Source organism: Phyllostomus hastatus, unplaced genomic scaffold (assembly GCF_019186645.2).
Source record: "Phyllostomus hastatus isolate PE091 unplaced genomic scaffold, TTU_PhHast_1.1 phas_contig_133, whole genome shotgun sequence".
In the NCBI taxonomy this organism is placed as follows: Eukaryota; Metazoa; Chordata; class Mammalia; order Chiroptera; family Phyllostomidae; genus Phyllostomus; species Phyllostomus hastatus.
Genome location: NW_025333577.1, coordinates 635,478 through 649,791, shown reverse-complemented (window position 1 = coordinate 649,791; position 14,314 = coordinate 635,478). Strand labels below are relative to the sequence as shown.

Here is a 14,314-nt window from a genome sequence, read left to right as displayed (position 1 = left end):
ATGCTCCCACCCACTGAATCACCAGGATGGTCCCGGTTTGAGGTCAGGCGGGTAAGTACACTGTTCTCTGCCCACAGCACCATTTCAGTAAGTTAGCAACTGTACTGCAGTTAAGTAACATGTATGTGAATCAAGGGGGCCAGACACAGAGAGCACACAGTGAATGATAGTAGTCAGAGCCGTTATGTTCCGTTCGGAGGGCCCAGTTCACAGATATGTGACCAGGATTCTAAGGGCTAATCCACACCAAGTACTTAGGACAGACCCAAAGAAGTGCAGTTAGTGGTATTGTTGCTGTGGGCTTTTAAAAGGACCCATCAAATTTCTAAAACACAACAGAAGCTTTAGAATATATAGTAAAAATAGCGAAGGATTTATTCATTACAAATTTTTTATTCTTTTATTGTTTCTAGTGAGAGAGGGAAAGGTAGGGAGAAAGAGAGGGAGAGAATCATCAATCAGAGACAGAAACATCAATTGGCTGTCTCTTGCTGGATTCATGACCAGGAACCAAACCCACGAACCAGGCATATGCCCTGACTGGAATAGAACTGGTAATCTTTCGGTTTGTGAGATGATGTTCAAACAACTGAGTCACACTGGCCAGGGCAAAAATAGCTAAGGCTTTAGAGCACCATGATCCAATGCAGTAGCCAGAGGTAACTATGAAAATTTAAATGAATTAAAAACACCAGGGCACATACAAGAATCAACCAATAAATGCATAAATAAGTGGAACAACAAATCATATCTCCATCTCTCTCCCTTCCTCTCTCTTTAAAATCAATTAAAATTAAACAGGTAAAATTTTAGTTCCAAGGCTGCACCTGCCATATGTCAAGTTCAATGCCCCTTGTAGCCAGTGGCCCCCATATGGACAGTACAGACAGAGCTTTCTGTCCCTGCAGAAGTGCTGGGGGCAGCCCTGCTCCAGCAGGTCCCAGCACGTGTTGTAGGAACCGTGTGTGAATTAGCTCAGGAAACCCACCTAACACCACAGGGCAGGTTCCCTTACTCAATCTCCTTACAGACGAGGATACGGGGCTCAGAAAATGCCCGCACTGGTCGGAGCACACAGCTGGGGTGTGAGCCTGGGCAGACCTGGTGCCAGAGTTCCTGCTCCCAACCCGTTCTAGTCAGTCACCCACTTCTTCCTGATCTTGCAGTGCTGCTGGAGCAATTCCCCTTCCTTTTACCTCATCTTCCTCCTGCCCCTTTCCTTCCTTCCTTTTCTTCTTTCCCTTCTCTTCTGCCCCCTCCTAGCTCCTCTCCCTTCACTTGTCCCTGCCCACCATGTCCCAAGCTGGGGTGGAGAGACTGGGGGAAGAAGTGGCCACATCCTCCCTGCCACACAAGAGCAGACTGAGCTCTCCCCAGGACAGAAAGGTGCTGGAGCCCCACCCACACGCAGCAACCATTGAATCCCTTGGACACGTTCACGGGCTCCGGGGTTTTCCTGGCAGAAAGCATCAAAGCTCTCAGCCTTAGTTTCCACAGTGGAAATCCCAGGATAATAACAGGACTCTAAGTAGTAGTTACTGACCTATTTATTAATAAATACTTTGTTATTTTGTCCTTTATAAACCACCATTCTTATATCATTTGCTATACATTATTGCTAATATATCGCTCTCATCAATAATGATGCATAGATTGGATAGCATGCCTGTCTGACTGAAGGCACCTTATTTTTGCAAGAATTCCAGTCAGGAGGGGGTGGGTGGGGGACAGACCATGATCTGAGAGAGGATTCTTCTCCTGAAACTGAAAGAGCTCTATGGGGAGGGAGGCTGATTTGCAGGTTTTTTGGGGGGGCCCTTTCCCTCATCTCTGAGACTGAGGATCTGGGCCCAGACTTCTGGTCTGAGCATTCCCAAGCCAGGAATCCAGGGCTGGGAAGGCCATGTGGCCTCATATCTGGGGCAGGATTGCTGGGATGCTGGGGAACCAGTGGGGAATTCGCACCTCCACCCACCAAGCGTTGACACTCATTTTGACAGGACAAAGGATAACTGTACCTTTTGTACCTGCTGACCGTTTAAAATGATGTTAGTTGCTGTTACATAAAAGTTTTCTTTAAAAAGAATTTAACATATCACTATGAGAATCTGTGGCAACTGAAGGAATTACTATTACACCTTAAGTCTGAAAAAAATTCTTTTTCCATCATGAACCACTTGGCAACTTCAACTGGTACAGGGAAACTGGGGGCTGGGTGTGGGGAAAACGAGGACACCCACAGATGGCAACACCCTAATCTCTGGACTAGATTTAGCCCTGTGTGACAAAGGGAGCACGTCCCCATGGAGCCCACCTTCCCTTCTTCCTTTCTCCTCTCCCTCCTATGCTTTACTATCCAGGAGCTGGAGACCAGAGACACTACATTGGTGCAGACAGAATAGTTTACTTGATCTTGTTCTGGAGCCATAGTGCCCTGGACACGTTCCCAGGTACTAGACCTGTATGGGGGCTTGCTTTCCACAGAAGTGTAAGCAGCTGGTGTGTATGGTGAGGTCTGTCCCCAGCACCCACATCTCTAAGACCTAACTGCGCAGGACGTCTCTTGCATCCTAACAGTAAGTTCCAATGTCACCTCTGTCACTGAGGCACGAGCTCAGGCCCCGCCCATTGGGCGGGGATTCTGAGATCCCACAAACCTTCCCCAGCTCCACCCCTACTGGTGCATCCTACCAGTGCATCCTCCTCTGGTGTCGGGTGAGGTTAATGTTTCCGCTGAAGGTTTTTCCACACTTGCCGCACTCATAGGGCTTCTCTCCTGTGTGGGTCCTCCGGTGGAGGGTGAGTGAAAAGTTCCTGATGAAGGCCTTGCCGCACTCACCGCACCTGTAGGGCTTCTCACCAGTGTGGATGCGCTGGTGCTCAATGAGGTAGGCGCCCTGGCTGAAGGCCTTGCCACACTGGCCGCACTTGTAGGGCTTCTTTCCAGTGTGGCTGGCCTGGTGTGCCACCAAGGAAGAGCGCCCAGAGAAGTGCATCGGGCAGAGGGAGCACTTGTAGGGCTTCTCCCCGGTGTGCACATGCTGGTGCTCCCTGAGCGAGGAGTTCTTGCTAAAGGCCTTGCTGCACTGGCTGCACTTGTAGGGCTTCTCCCTGGCGTGGCTGGCCTGGTGTGCCACCAGAGATGCACGTGCAGCGAAGTGGATTTGGCAGATGGAGCACTCATAGGGCCTCTCCCCAGTGTGCACACGCCAGTGCTCCTTGAGGGAGGATTTGTGGCTGAAGGCCTTGCTGCACTGGCTGCACTTGTAGGGCTTCTCGCCAGTGTGGCCTGTCTGGTGTGCCTGCAGGGACGAGCGCGCCACGAAGCGCTTTTGGCAGATGGCGCATTCATATGGCTTCTCCCCGGTGTGCACGCGCAGATGCTGCGTGAAGAAGAAGTTCTTGTTGAAAGTCTTGCCACATACACTACACTCAAAGGGCTTCGCCCCCATGTGGATGTGCTGGTGTTCGATGAGGCAGGCCTTCCAACTGAAGACCTTGCTGCACTGGCTGCACACATACGGCCCCTCACCCTTACGGGACCCGTGGTGCAGCATGAGTGAAGAGCTCTTGTTAAAAGACTTGCCACAGTCTCCACACTCAAATGGCTTCTCCCCAGTGTGCGTCTGCTGGTGCTCCATCAGGTGCACGCTCTGGCTGAAGGTGCACCCACACATGGTGCACTTGTAGGGCTTCTCCCTGGTGTGCGTCCTCTGGTGAATGATGAGGGTCACACTCTGACTGAAGGCCTTGCCGCAGTCGCTACATGTGAATGGCTTTTCCCCAGTGTGTGTCCGTTTGTGGTTCCTAAGGTGCACGTCTTGGCTAAAGGCACGCCCGCACACAGTGCACACATGCGGCTTCTCCCCAGTGTGTGTCCTCTGGTGCAGGACGAGGTGCATTTTCTGGCTGAAGGCCTTTCCGCAGTCCCCACACACATATGGCTTCTCCCCAGTGTGTGTCCTCTGGTGCACGATGAGGTGCTTCTTCCGGCAGAAGGCCTTGCCGCAGTCCCTGCACGTGTACGGCTTCTCCCCTGTGTGCATGCGCTGGTGGATGGTGAGGCACGACTGCTGGGTGAATTTCCTCCCACACGTGGCACATGAGAAGGGCTTCTCTCCAGTGTGGATTCGCTGGTGATTCTTTAGGGATGAGTTATAGCTGAAAGCCTTGCTGCACTCCACACACACATAGGGCTTCTCCCCTGTGTGTACCCGCTGGTGGATGGTGAGGTAAAACTGCCGGGTGAACTTCTTCCCACAAGTGGTGCAAGAGAAGGGCTTCTCCCCAGTGTGGATTGGTTGGTGCTTCATCAAGCACGAGTTATATCTGAAAGCCTTGCCACAGTCCCCACACTTGTAGGGCTTCTTCTCTGCACAGAGTTTGGAGGGAGCATGGAGGCTTAAAGTCCCTGAGTCCTTCCCACACGTGGTGAATGTGTGCATTCCCACTCCTTTCAGTTCTTCCGATCTCAGTGGGGCCGGCTTGGAGCTTTGGTGGACAAATGCCTTAAATTCACAACATTCAGGGGCTAATGCTTGGGACATGTCCAACTGCTCCAGACAGGTCCCTGGGCTCCCCTGTGGACACCCCACCTGGTCACGCTGTGTCCCAGCCCCTTCACAGGTGGAACCATTCTTCAGTGATTCTTCTGCTACCACCACAACAGATGGTCTGTCTTCCAAAACATCATCCTGTGGGTTGAATTCTTTGATGTCAGGTGTAGCCTCCAATTCTGAGGAGAGGGGAAAAGAGATGACGACACACATGTAGTTAACAACACTCAGAGGGAAGACCTTTCCAAGATGGGACAAGGAACAGCCTGAGAGCAGGGGAGAAACTGTCGTGGGGACAGAGGGAGAAGGGAAGCAGTGGGCTGAGACAGTGAGGCTCAGAAGTGAGCAAGAAATGTCTCCCTTGGGAGTGGGTGCAAAGCTGCCCAGGGGAACTCAGAGCTGGCAGACAGAAGCCTGGAGAGAAAGAGCAGGAAGGCGGGCTTGGAGGAGCTGATGGAGGCCCCCACAAACCCAGTGAGAGTTTACTGCTCACAGCAGCTGGCTTCCAGGCCTCCTCCTGTACTCCACCAGCCACCTGTGCTTCGCAAACCATTGACATTTATTACAAACAATAAAGTAGAGCTGACTCTCATGTGGATGATGCTGGTTGTCCTCTGTTGCCCTACCGCCAGCCAAGCTCCCACCTTCCTACACTGCCCAGGAGCAGCCTGGCCCTGGCAGCTGGGTCCAGACTCCTTTTTGCACATTCATCCCTCTGTGCTGACCACAGCCGCTCAGTCCCCTCCTGAGTGTGGCCAGTGGATTCCTCATCTCTGTTTCCAGCCTAGGGGCTGTCCTCAGTTCTAGACTCTGTACCTGGACATCAGGGTTCCTCCCAACATTTAAAAATTGTGAGATCTTACACAAAAATCTCATTAAAAACAGAAAGATCTGTATCTGGCTGGTGTGCCTCAGTGGACTGAGTGCCGGCCTGCAAACCAAAGGGTGGCTGGTTGGATTCCCAGTCAGGGCACATGCCTGGGTTTCGGGCCAGGTTCCCACTAAGGGGTGCGTGAGAAGCAACCATACGTTGATGTTTCTTTCCCTCTCCTCCCTCCCTCCCTCCTCCTAAAAATAAATAAATAAAGATCTCTTAAAAAAATAATAATAAGAAGAAGATCCAGCCACTTGGAGCCCTCCTTCCTTGGAGGCAACAAAAAAAATGGGAGTCGTAAGCAGCTGTTCCCATTCCCAAATTTATGCCACCACAACCCTGGAGTTTGCGTCCTCTGCCTGAATCAGGGGAGCCCAGATTTCAGTCCCTTCTTTATGCTGACCCCTCCTAAATGGATGCCCCATCCCAGACCCCTTCTGAGCTCTGCTGAGAAATAATCTGAGGCCTACTGGGCGCCCCTCTTGGGTATCACAAACCTAATGCATTTGATGTGAGACTGTGATTTTGGAATCTCCAGCCCCAAATAATAAGAAAGGCTCATCAAACAGACTTAGCTGAATAAGTCAGATACACAATGACCGATACTGTATGATTCTGTTCATGTGAGGCAACTAGAATTGTTGAATTGATAGAGACAGAAAGGAGGACATGGGTGCCCAGGCTTCATGAGGGGGTGAGGAGTTGTTCGGAGGGGACAGATTGTCAGTTGGGGACAATTAAAAGAGTTTTTGAGATGGATGGTGGTGATGGCTGACCAACAATGTGAATGTACTTCATGTCACTGCACTGTACACCTAAAAATAGTTAAATGGTCAATTTTATGTTATGCATATTTTGCAACCATTAAAAAAGTAAAAATTTTTTAAATTAAAAAAAAGAAAAGATTCACTAGTCATCCTTGGCTCACCCCTTCTCTCCCACCGCCCAGATTGTTAACAAATGCCACCGCACAGGAGAACACCTTGAATTGGACCAGACTGATGCACCACCACCACTACAGCTGCGATGCAGCGGCCTCCCCCACTCTCTACAACCCACTGTCCACTCTGAAGGAAGAGGAGCTCAGGAGTCAGACTTAACCCTCTAGCACCTTCCCAGTACCCAGGAGCCAGACACAACTCCTTTCCCACTATCCCGACTCCTCTCCACCATCCAGCCCTGCTCGTCTTCAGTTTCCTTTGATTTTCTTGTCCATGCCCAGTGCTTCCTGCCTCAGGGCCTTTCCACCTATTATCCCCTCTGCCTTCCCATGGGTGCTCATCCTCGAGCTTCAGTGAACCTTTGTGCCCCACAGGGAGGCCTTCTCTGTCCACCCTATTGTGGAAAGCAGCTCCCGCCTGCCACTCTCATGCTTGCATCATTGTGAGTGATCATTATGCGCTCTTCCCAGATCTGCGCACTGACAGATCCAGCAGCAGGAGGTGAGCTCCGTGAAGACAAGGTCACACCAGTCTTCCACAGCTCCCACAGTGTCCGGCACATGGGAGGCATCTCATAAACTTTCACGGAGCATTAGTCATGGACTGACATGGTACAAAGCAGCCCTCACCGCATGCAAGTAGGTGCTGGTAGGATTGTATCCATTTTACAGACAGGGAAAACCAAGGCTCTGAGAATGGAGCCACACCCTCAAGGTCACCCAGCACATGGTCCATGGTCCATGACACAGTCTAATCCCTAAATCACTATGTGGCCATGTGTCACTGTCCCATTCCAGGGGAAAACATTTGACATATACATTAGGTAGAAGAATGATCCTGGTTTTGTGGCCATGAGGTCTGGGAGATGCTGGGTGTTAGGCCAGGTGGTGGATTGGGACATGGAGGCTGAGGGCAACTTTATAGAGGGAAAAGGTAAGAAGGGTGATGGTGGGTGTGTTTTGGGGCCCATGGGTCTGAGGCAAGCTGGGGACAGAACTGGCCTGTGGCTGCAGGGACTGAAGAGAGAAGTCTTGGTTGTGAATATGGTCCGAAACTGGACTTCAGCAAATTGCAAACTTCTGCTCAGGCACAAGATGGTGCTGGGGCACCTGTGTGCACACATCCAAAGGAGGCAATGTGACTTCGGGTGGGAGGCACACAGTGTAGCATATAGATCGTTTATCCTATAAATACACACTTGAAATCTATACGATCCTATTAGCCAATGTCATTCCAATAATTTAATTTAAAAAAACAGTGATGTGAGCCCCTTTTAATCATTCACAGCAATTAACTGAAAATAAACGGAAGGCCTGAATAAAGAGCTAAAATTCTAAAACTCAGAAAAAACAGGAGTAAATCTTCATGGCCTTTGGTAGGGCCAATGGTGCCTCAGATATGATACCAAAAGCACAAGCAACATCAAAATAAACTGGACCCCATCACCATTAAAAACATTTGTGTTCCAAATGATGCCACTGAGGAAGAGGAGTACCACAGAATGGGAGAAATAGTTACAAAGTACATATCTCATAAAGAACTGCCACCAAGAATTAACAACAAAAGAATATACAAAGAACTTTCAAAACTGAATAATAAGGAAACAAACAACCCACTAAATAAACAGGCAAAAGACTTGAACCAGATACTTCACCAAAGAGAATATACTGACAGCAAAGAAGCACCTGGAAAGGTTCTCAGTACCAGCTGCAAGCTGGAGTGGGGTAAGACTGCATACCCACGAGAATAGCTGCAGTGAGAGAGACTCAGCATGTTCAGTTCTGACAAGCACAGGGAGCAATGCAATTTTGGCTGAATGCTGGTGGAAATAAAAAACAAGACATCTGCTTTGGAAAAAGTTTGGCAGTTTCTGAAAAAGTTAATTATGTACCTACATATGACCTAAACATTCTCAACAGAAAGGACAGCATGTGTTTGAAATTCTAGAATAGGCAAATTAAGCCACAGTGACAGAAGGCACGTCAGTGTTTGCCAGGAGATGGAGAGTAGGGAAAAGGAAAAAGAAACGTTTTAGGCTAATGGATGCATTCAGATCACGGCAATGCTTTCCTGGGTGTGGAAGGTGGACCCCTGCCCCCCAAAATAGGAATAGTCTTTTGGAGGGCAGGCCCCTAGTAGTGCAGGCTTCCCCTAGGTGAGTGTTCTAGGAACCCAGCTGTATCAGTATGCCGGCTGGCATTGTTGTGTGAAGATGCATTTGGCTTCAGTGAATTTTTTCTGAAGACTCCTTGAACAAGTTTTTCCGTTTCATGATGGGTGATTTATTAAAGTAGCCTGACCCAGTGCCACACCCTCCCTCTTCACCTGATTTTGCTTTAAGTGGTTTCTTTCCCTGGATGAGAAAAGTCCTCAGAAGGAAATGTCTTGCTGATGTGGAAGAGGTGAAACAAAAAATGGCAGAAGCCCTAAAAGGTATAAAAATTGATGAGCTCAAAAACTGTTTTGAGTCCTAGCTGGTACAGCTCAGTGAATTGAGTGCTGGCCTGGGAACTGAAAGGTCACTGGTTCGATCCCCAGTCAGGGCACATGCCTGGGATGCAGGCCAGGGCACCAGCTGGGGGGTGTGCGAGAGGTAACTTATCCATGTTTCTCCCCCTCTCCTTCTCCCTCCCTTCCCCTCTCTCTAAATGGAATAACATCTTTAAAAGAAAAAACTGGTTTTTTAAAATTATTTTTTAAAGATTTTATTTATTTATTTTTAGAGAGGGAAGGGAAGGAGAAAGAGAGAGAAAGAGAGAGAGATCAATGTGGGGTTGCTGGGAGCCGTGGCCTGCAACCTAGGCATGTGCCCTGACTGGGAATCAAACCTGTGATGCCTAGTTTGCAGCCCACGCTCAATCCACTGAGCTATGCCAGCCAGGGCAGAAAAAGCTGTTTTGAGCAGTGGATAAAAGTCATGATAGTGTATTGCATCAAATGGAGAGTGCAGTGAAGGTGACTGAAGTTTAAACAAGTAAGAGTAAAGACACAACTTTTTATAAATAAATTCCGATTCCTTTTGGGTCCTCCCTCTTATACAGATATCAAAATGCATCAAATTGTTCACATTAACTATGTGAAGTTAATTGTAGGTCAGTTAAACCTCCACCAAAGCTGTTAATGAAATGAGACCGTACTCCAGTTCTGAAAGTTGGCATTTTTCCTGAACAATGTTATCCAGGGACATCTGTGTCAGTGACTACAAAGGGCGCTCACTGTTGAAGAGCGCCGTGATTTCCATCATATTGCTACACCCCGATTTGTTCTGGCAGTCTCATAGGTGGGCAGCTAGGGCATTTCTTTAGATTTTTCTTCCTTTGAAAAATCTGCACATGTATAGGAAAAATGTTAAAGGATATATTCTAGAAATGGAATTGTTTAAAATTTGGTTGATAATGCCAAACTGTCTTCCAGAAGAGTTGCCTCAACTTCATGCTCCTAAAATGAAGAGGCCCTTTCCCTACACCCTCATAATACAGGATGCTGTTACTCTTTCTTTTTTTAAGACTCACCTGAGTATTTGCTTATAGAGGGAGTAAGGGCTTGGGGGCGAGAGGAGGAGGGGAAGAGAAATACTGATCAGTTTCCTCCTGCATGTGCCCGAACTGGGGATCAAACTCACAACCTAGATATGTGCCCTGACCGGGATCGAACCTACAATCTTTTGGTGTATGGCACAACACTCCAACCAACTGAGGTAGCCAGCCAGGTTTGTTTTCTTCTTCAGCTCTGTGTCCTGCACAAGCGAGAACTGTATTAATGAGAATCAATTGGTACTTCTTTAACTATCAGTACGATTTAAACATTTTTTATAAAGTCTAACTCCATGCATATCTACATCTACAAATTGCATGCTCATAAGTCTGGCCCAACTTTCCATCATTCATTTGATCTCTTTCTTATTTATTTTCAGGAGCTATTTATGTATTTATAATCTTCTAACTTTCATACATGCAATAAATTCTCTTCCCCACTTCATCACCTATTAACTTTATTTTTAGCTTCAAGTCACTTAAATGTCTTACCTAGTAACATCTGTCCACCTTTTTTTTTTTATTTCTGTGTCATCCTGAAGTGACAGAGTTATCAATAACAAGAGGAAGCTGCCCCCTTACCCAGCGAGACCAGGTTCCAGTAGTTCTCCATCATCACATCCCTGTATAGGTCCTTTTGTGCAGGCTTCAGCTGCTGCCACTCCTCCTGGCCAAAGTCCACAATCACATCTCTGAACGTCACCAACCCCTGTAAGAGGATGTGCACACCACTCACTGCAGGTCGGGAGAACAGGCCAGAAGGGCTGAGAGGATCAGGAAGGCACACAGATGCACCTGACGTGGTGTCCACAAGGTGTGGAGCTCTGAAGGGCCTGGCCACTCAGTGTCCTTGGTGCCTAAGTACACTGGATGGTCCTCACACAGGCAAATAAACTACAGGGCTGTTCACAGGATGGCAAACAACACAATTCAAAAATGTGCAAAGGACCTGAATAGACACTTCTCCCAAAGAGGACACACAGATGGCCCATGGACATATGAAAAAATGCTCCACATCACTAATCATCAGAGCTGAGAATTAAACCCACAATGAGATATCACTTCACACCTGTCAAACAGAAATCACTTCACACCTGTCAAACAGAAACCCCTGTAACAGACCTGCAATCTGGGCAATACCATCGTGACAGGTCTGAGGAGCTGAAGCTCTTGGGAGTGTCTGGGAAATTGGAAGATATGTTATGTGGTTAGGTCAATGGAGGGAGATTCTAGGTGGGGGCAGTTGGGTCAAGACCTGAGGTGTAAATGGCAGACAGAGCACAGAGGACACAGACACCATGACCCTATACATGAAATGAACATGGCTGAGCATGCACTAGACGATGACGAAATGACAAGATGACAATGTCATCACTACAGCAGTAATGACACCTGTCAGTCAATACGCAGTTACTCCATGCCAGATTTTAAGCCATGTTACTGGTTCAGTTTGTGTTGAGTTCCTATGTTGAAGTGCTAACCCCCAGCCCCTTGGGATGGGACCTGATTTGGAAACAGGGTCATTGCAGGTGTATTGAGTTAAGATGAGGTCACACTGGAGAAGGGTGGCCCCTAAAGAGACAGGACTGATGTGTGTGAGCCCTGGTCTGTACACCTGTGATTATATCCTGGCTTGGATCCCTCTGTGGTCTGGGTACATGCAGAGGCAACCAATTGATGCTCTTCTCGCATGGATGTTTCTCTCTCTCCCTTCCTCAATCTCCCCCTCTCTCTCTCAAAAAGAAAGAAAGAAAGAAAAGAAAAGAAGAAGCAAATGAAAATGTCCTCAAGTGAGGAATAAAATAAATATCAGAAAACATCCTCTTCTGAGGATAAAAATTAATATTTATGCCCAGCTATATATATATAATTGATCTGAGAGAGAGATTTGTTATTGTACTCATTGATGCATTCAGTGGTTGCTTCTTATATATGCCCTGACCAAGAATCAAACCTGGACCCTTGGTATATCAAGATGATGCTCTAACCAACTGAGCTACATGGCCAGGGTCATGTATATATTTATTATTGTAAAGTATTTCTTGTATAGGAGGAAATTTAGAGAAAAATACCACAAATAGCCACCCATTAAAACATCATAAAACATCACAGCGATCAGGGATGTATACGAGTTCCTCCCAATGGCCCCCCTCTGCCCCCTGGATGTTTAGTGCCATCTGCCCAGTTCTGAAGGTCCCTCATCCAGCACGTGCTGCCTGAGGCCTCTGTAGGAGCCTTTGTCACACCTGACCAAACATGTATAAGCCCCCACTTCCCAGGTACCTGCTGGGGTCTCCTGAGAGCTCCCAGGGTAGGACAGCTCACTCCTGAGCTACCCTGTCCCCTGTGGCTGACAAAAGCCAATATTACGACAGTACCCTCCCGCATCAAAGAGTACAGAGACCCAGGAAACTGGGACTGGGCCCTGAGGGGAGTTTGGGTGTGCAGAGGGTCATCCCAGTCCGGGAGCCTGATCCTTAGGAAGGAGGTGCAAGAGGGTGAAATGACTCACCAGGGCTTTCTTGGTCAGCAGCTGGGTGGCCATCTCTCCACTGCCCATGCAGACCAGGGGATGGGCAGGCTGTGTACAGGGGGAGAAAGAGAAAGGCACAGTGAGAGGCCTGGTTGAGGCCTGACCCACAAAGCAGACAGGACAGACAGACACACCCACTAAAAGACAGGCAGACAGGGACAGGAATGCACATTCATAACCAACACCTATGGCATCCAAGGCACGTGACAAACGTCTCTGATTTAACCCTCCTCACACCCTACAAAGTGGGGGCTATTTCCACTCACCCCATTTCACAGATGAGGAAACTGAGGCTCAAAGAGATAAACCAGTTGCCTGAGACTACAGCTGGGATTGGAGTTGGGCTGAGTACATCCAGGTCCATATGCTTGGTGCACAGGTCATACCCACACACTGACATTCCCCAACACACACACTCATGCGCACACTGCCAGTCCCACCACTGGGAGGAAGAGGACCCTCTGCCACCTCCCTGGGTCTGAGTGCTGGCCCCAGAACACACCCCAGCACCACCGCCAGCCCCAGGGCTTCCACAGATCTTGTGGGGTTATTGTGAGGCTCAATGAACAGATACATGTAGGGAGCCTGGAGCTTGTGGCACACAGTTAATAACTTGGTCCTGCCCTGGCAGAGAGGCTCAGCTGGAGCGTTTTCCAGTGCACCAAAATGTTGTGGGCTTGATCCCTGGATGGGACGCATATGGGAGTCAACAGATCCATATTTCTCTCTTTCTCTTTAAAATCAACAAATATACAAACGATGTTTATTGTAGCACTGTTCCTAGAAGCAAGACACCAACCAACCAACAAGTAAACCATAAATAAGGGGTATAAGGCAGGGCAACCAGTCTGAAATTTCAGGTCACCTCTAGGAAGCAGGAGTTATGTTATGTCCTTGGGGACAATGACTTCGTGATTTTTTAAACAGAATTTACTTTTTACAAACGTATTCTTTATGGACTTGAGGAATCTGACTCCTATCCCTGCACCACGACACGCACACAGAGGTGCACACAGAAAGACACCCCGGAGAGACCAAGACAGCCAGCCTATACACACGCGCGCGCGCACACACACACACACACACACACACACACGCGAGCAAAGATGAGGCACGGGAGACCACCTGGACCCAGGCGGTGACAAACACGGAGACACACAGCAACAGCTTGGGAGTCTCAGCACGAAACACACACACAAAAACACACACAGCCACAGGCATCACCTTCACATGCACAACCCTCCCTGATCCTCACCTCATCCCGAGTCTACACTTCCCTTCCACGCACTCGCATCCCTCCCGCCCAGTCCGCAACCGGACTCACGCGCAGCTCCCTTTAGGAAAGTGACCGGCGCCCACTAGGCCCCCTGTCGCACTGCGCCTGTGCAGACGTCGGACTACACTTCCCAGAAGCCCGCGCCCCACAGGCTCCTCCACTACCAAACGGACCCAAACCTGAGAAGCAGTCACCAGGCTCAGTCTCCCAGGGGTCCCCGCGGCTCCCCGTTCCAGAAGGCGGGGTTTTTGGAAGGGCTTGCAGGGGAGCAGGGATGGGATGGACAGCGGGAATGGGGGGCCTGGAAGGGGGACGAGAAGGAGAAAACGGTAGAGGGAAGATGGGGAAGGAGGACTGGGAGAAGCTAGAGAACTGATGAGACTGGTGGGTAGGGTCACCCAGGCAGCTCAGCTTGCTCCAGGCGGCCGTCTGGCTTCAGTCTCCTTCCTGGGACCCGCCTGCGACCCTGCGCCAACATCAGCCAGACCGCTTCCAGGGCCCAAGGTCCCGAAAACTCAGCGTTCTGGAACGAACTAGTACGTTTACCAGGTGGGCAAGAGAGCATCCTTTTCTTCCCCTGGATTTATATTAGTTTCAGGTG

General features: G+C 49.0%; 1 protein-coding gene across 2 annotated transcripts; it reads right to left on the bottom strand.

The window, feature by feature from the left end:
- Positions 1-208: 208 nt before the first annotated feature.
- On the bottom strand, positions 209-13,817 carry LOC123826428 (zinc finger protein 420-like). 2 transcript variants are annotated; one of them, XM_045850434.1, is made up of 4 exons: positions 13,762-13,817; positions 12,417-12,485; positions 10,487-10,613; positions 209-4,735 (listed from the first exon to the last, which is right to left on the bottom strand). In XM_045850434.1, the coding sequence occupies exons 2-4, from the start codon at positions 12,462-12,464 to the stop codon at positions 2,688-2,690; spliced, it is 2,223 nt and encodes a 740-aa protein (XP_045706390.1). In that variant the 5' UTR covers positions 12,465-12,485; positions 13,762-13,817; the 3' UTR covers positions 209-2,687. The 2 variants fall into 2 exon arrangements, with proteins under 2 accessions (XP_045706390.1, XP_045706383.1); XM_045850427.1 differs by having other exon boundaries at positions 13,693-13,804.
- Positions 13,818-14,314: the final 497 nt, after the last annotated feature.

What these genes read in the sequence shown, in the direction of transcription:
- LOC123826428 (XM_045850434.1), bottom strand. Translation starts at nt 12,464, where the DNA reads ATGGGCAGTGGAGAGATGGCCACCCAGCTGCTGACCAAGAAAGCCCTG. An exon ending in TGCTGACCAAGAAAGCCCTG is followed by an intron (nt 10,614 to 12,416) that starts GTGAGTCATTTC and finishes ATCCTCTTACAG; the next exon opens with GGGTTGGTGACGTTCAGAGA. An exon ending in CTGGAACCTGGTCTCGCTGG is followed by an intron (nt 4,736 to 10,486) that starts GTAAGGGGGCAG and finishes CCCTCTCCTCAG; the next exon opens with AATTGGAGGCTACACCTGAC.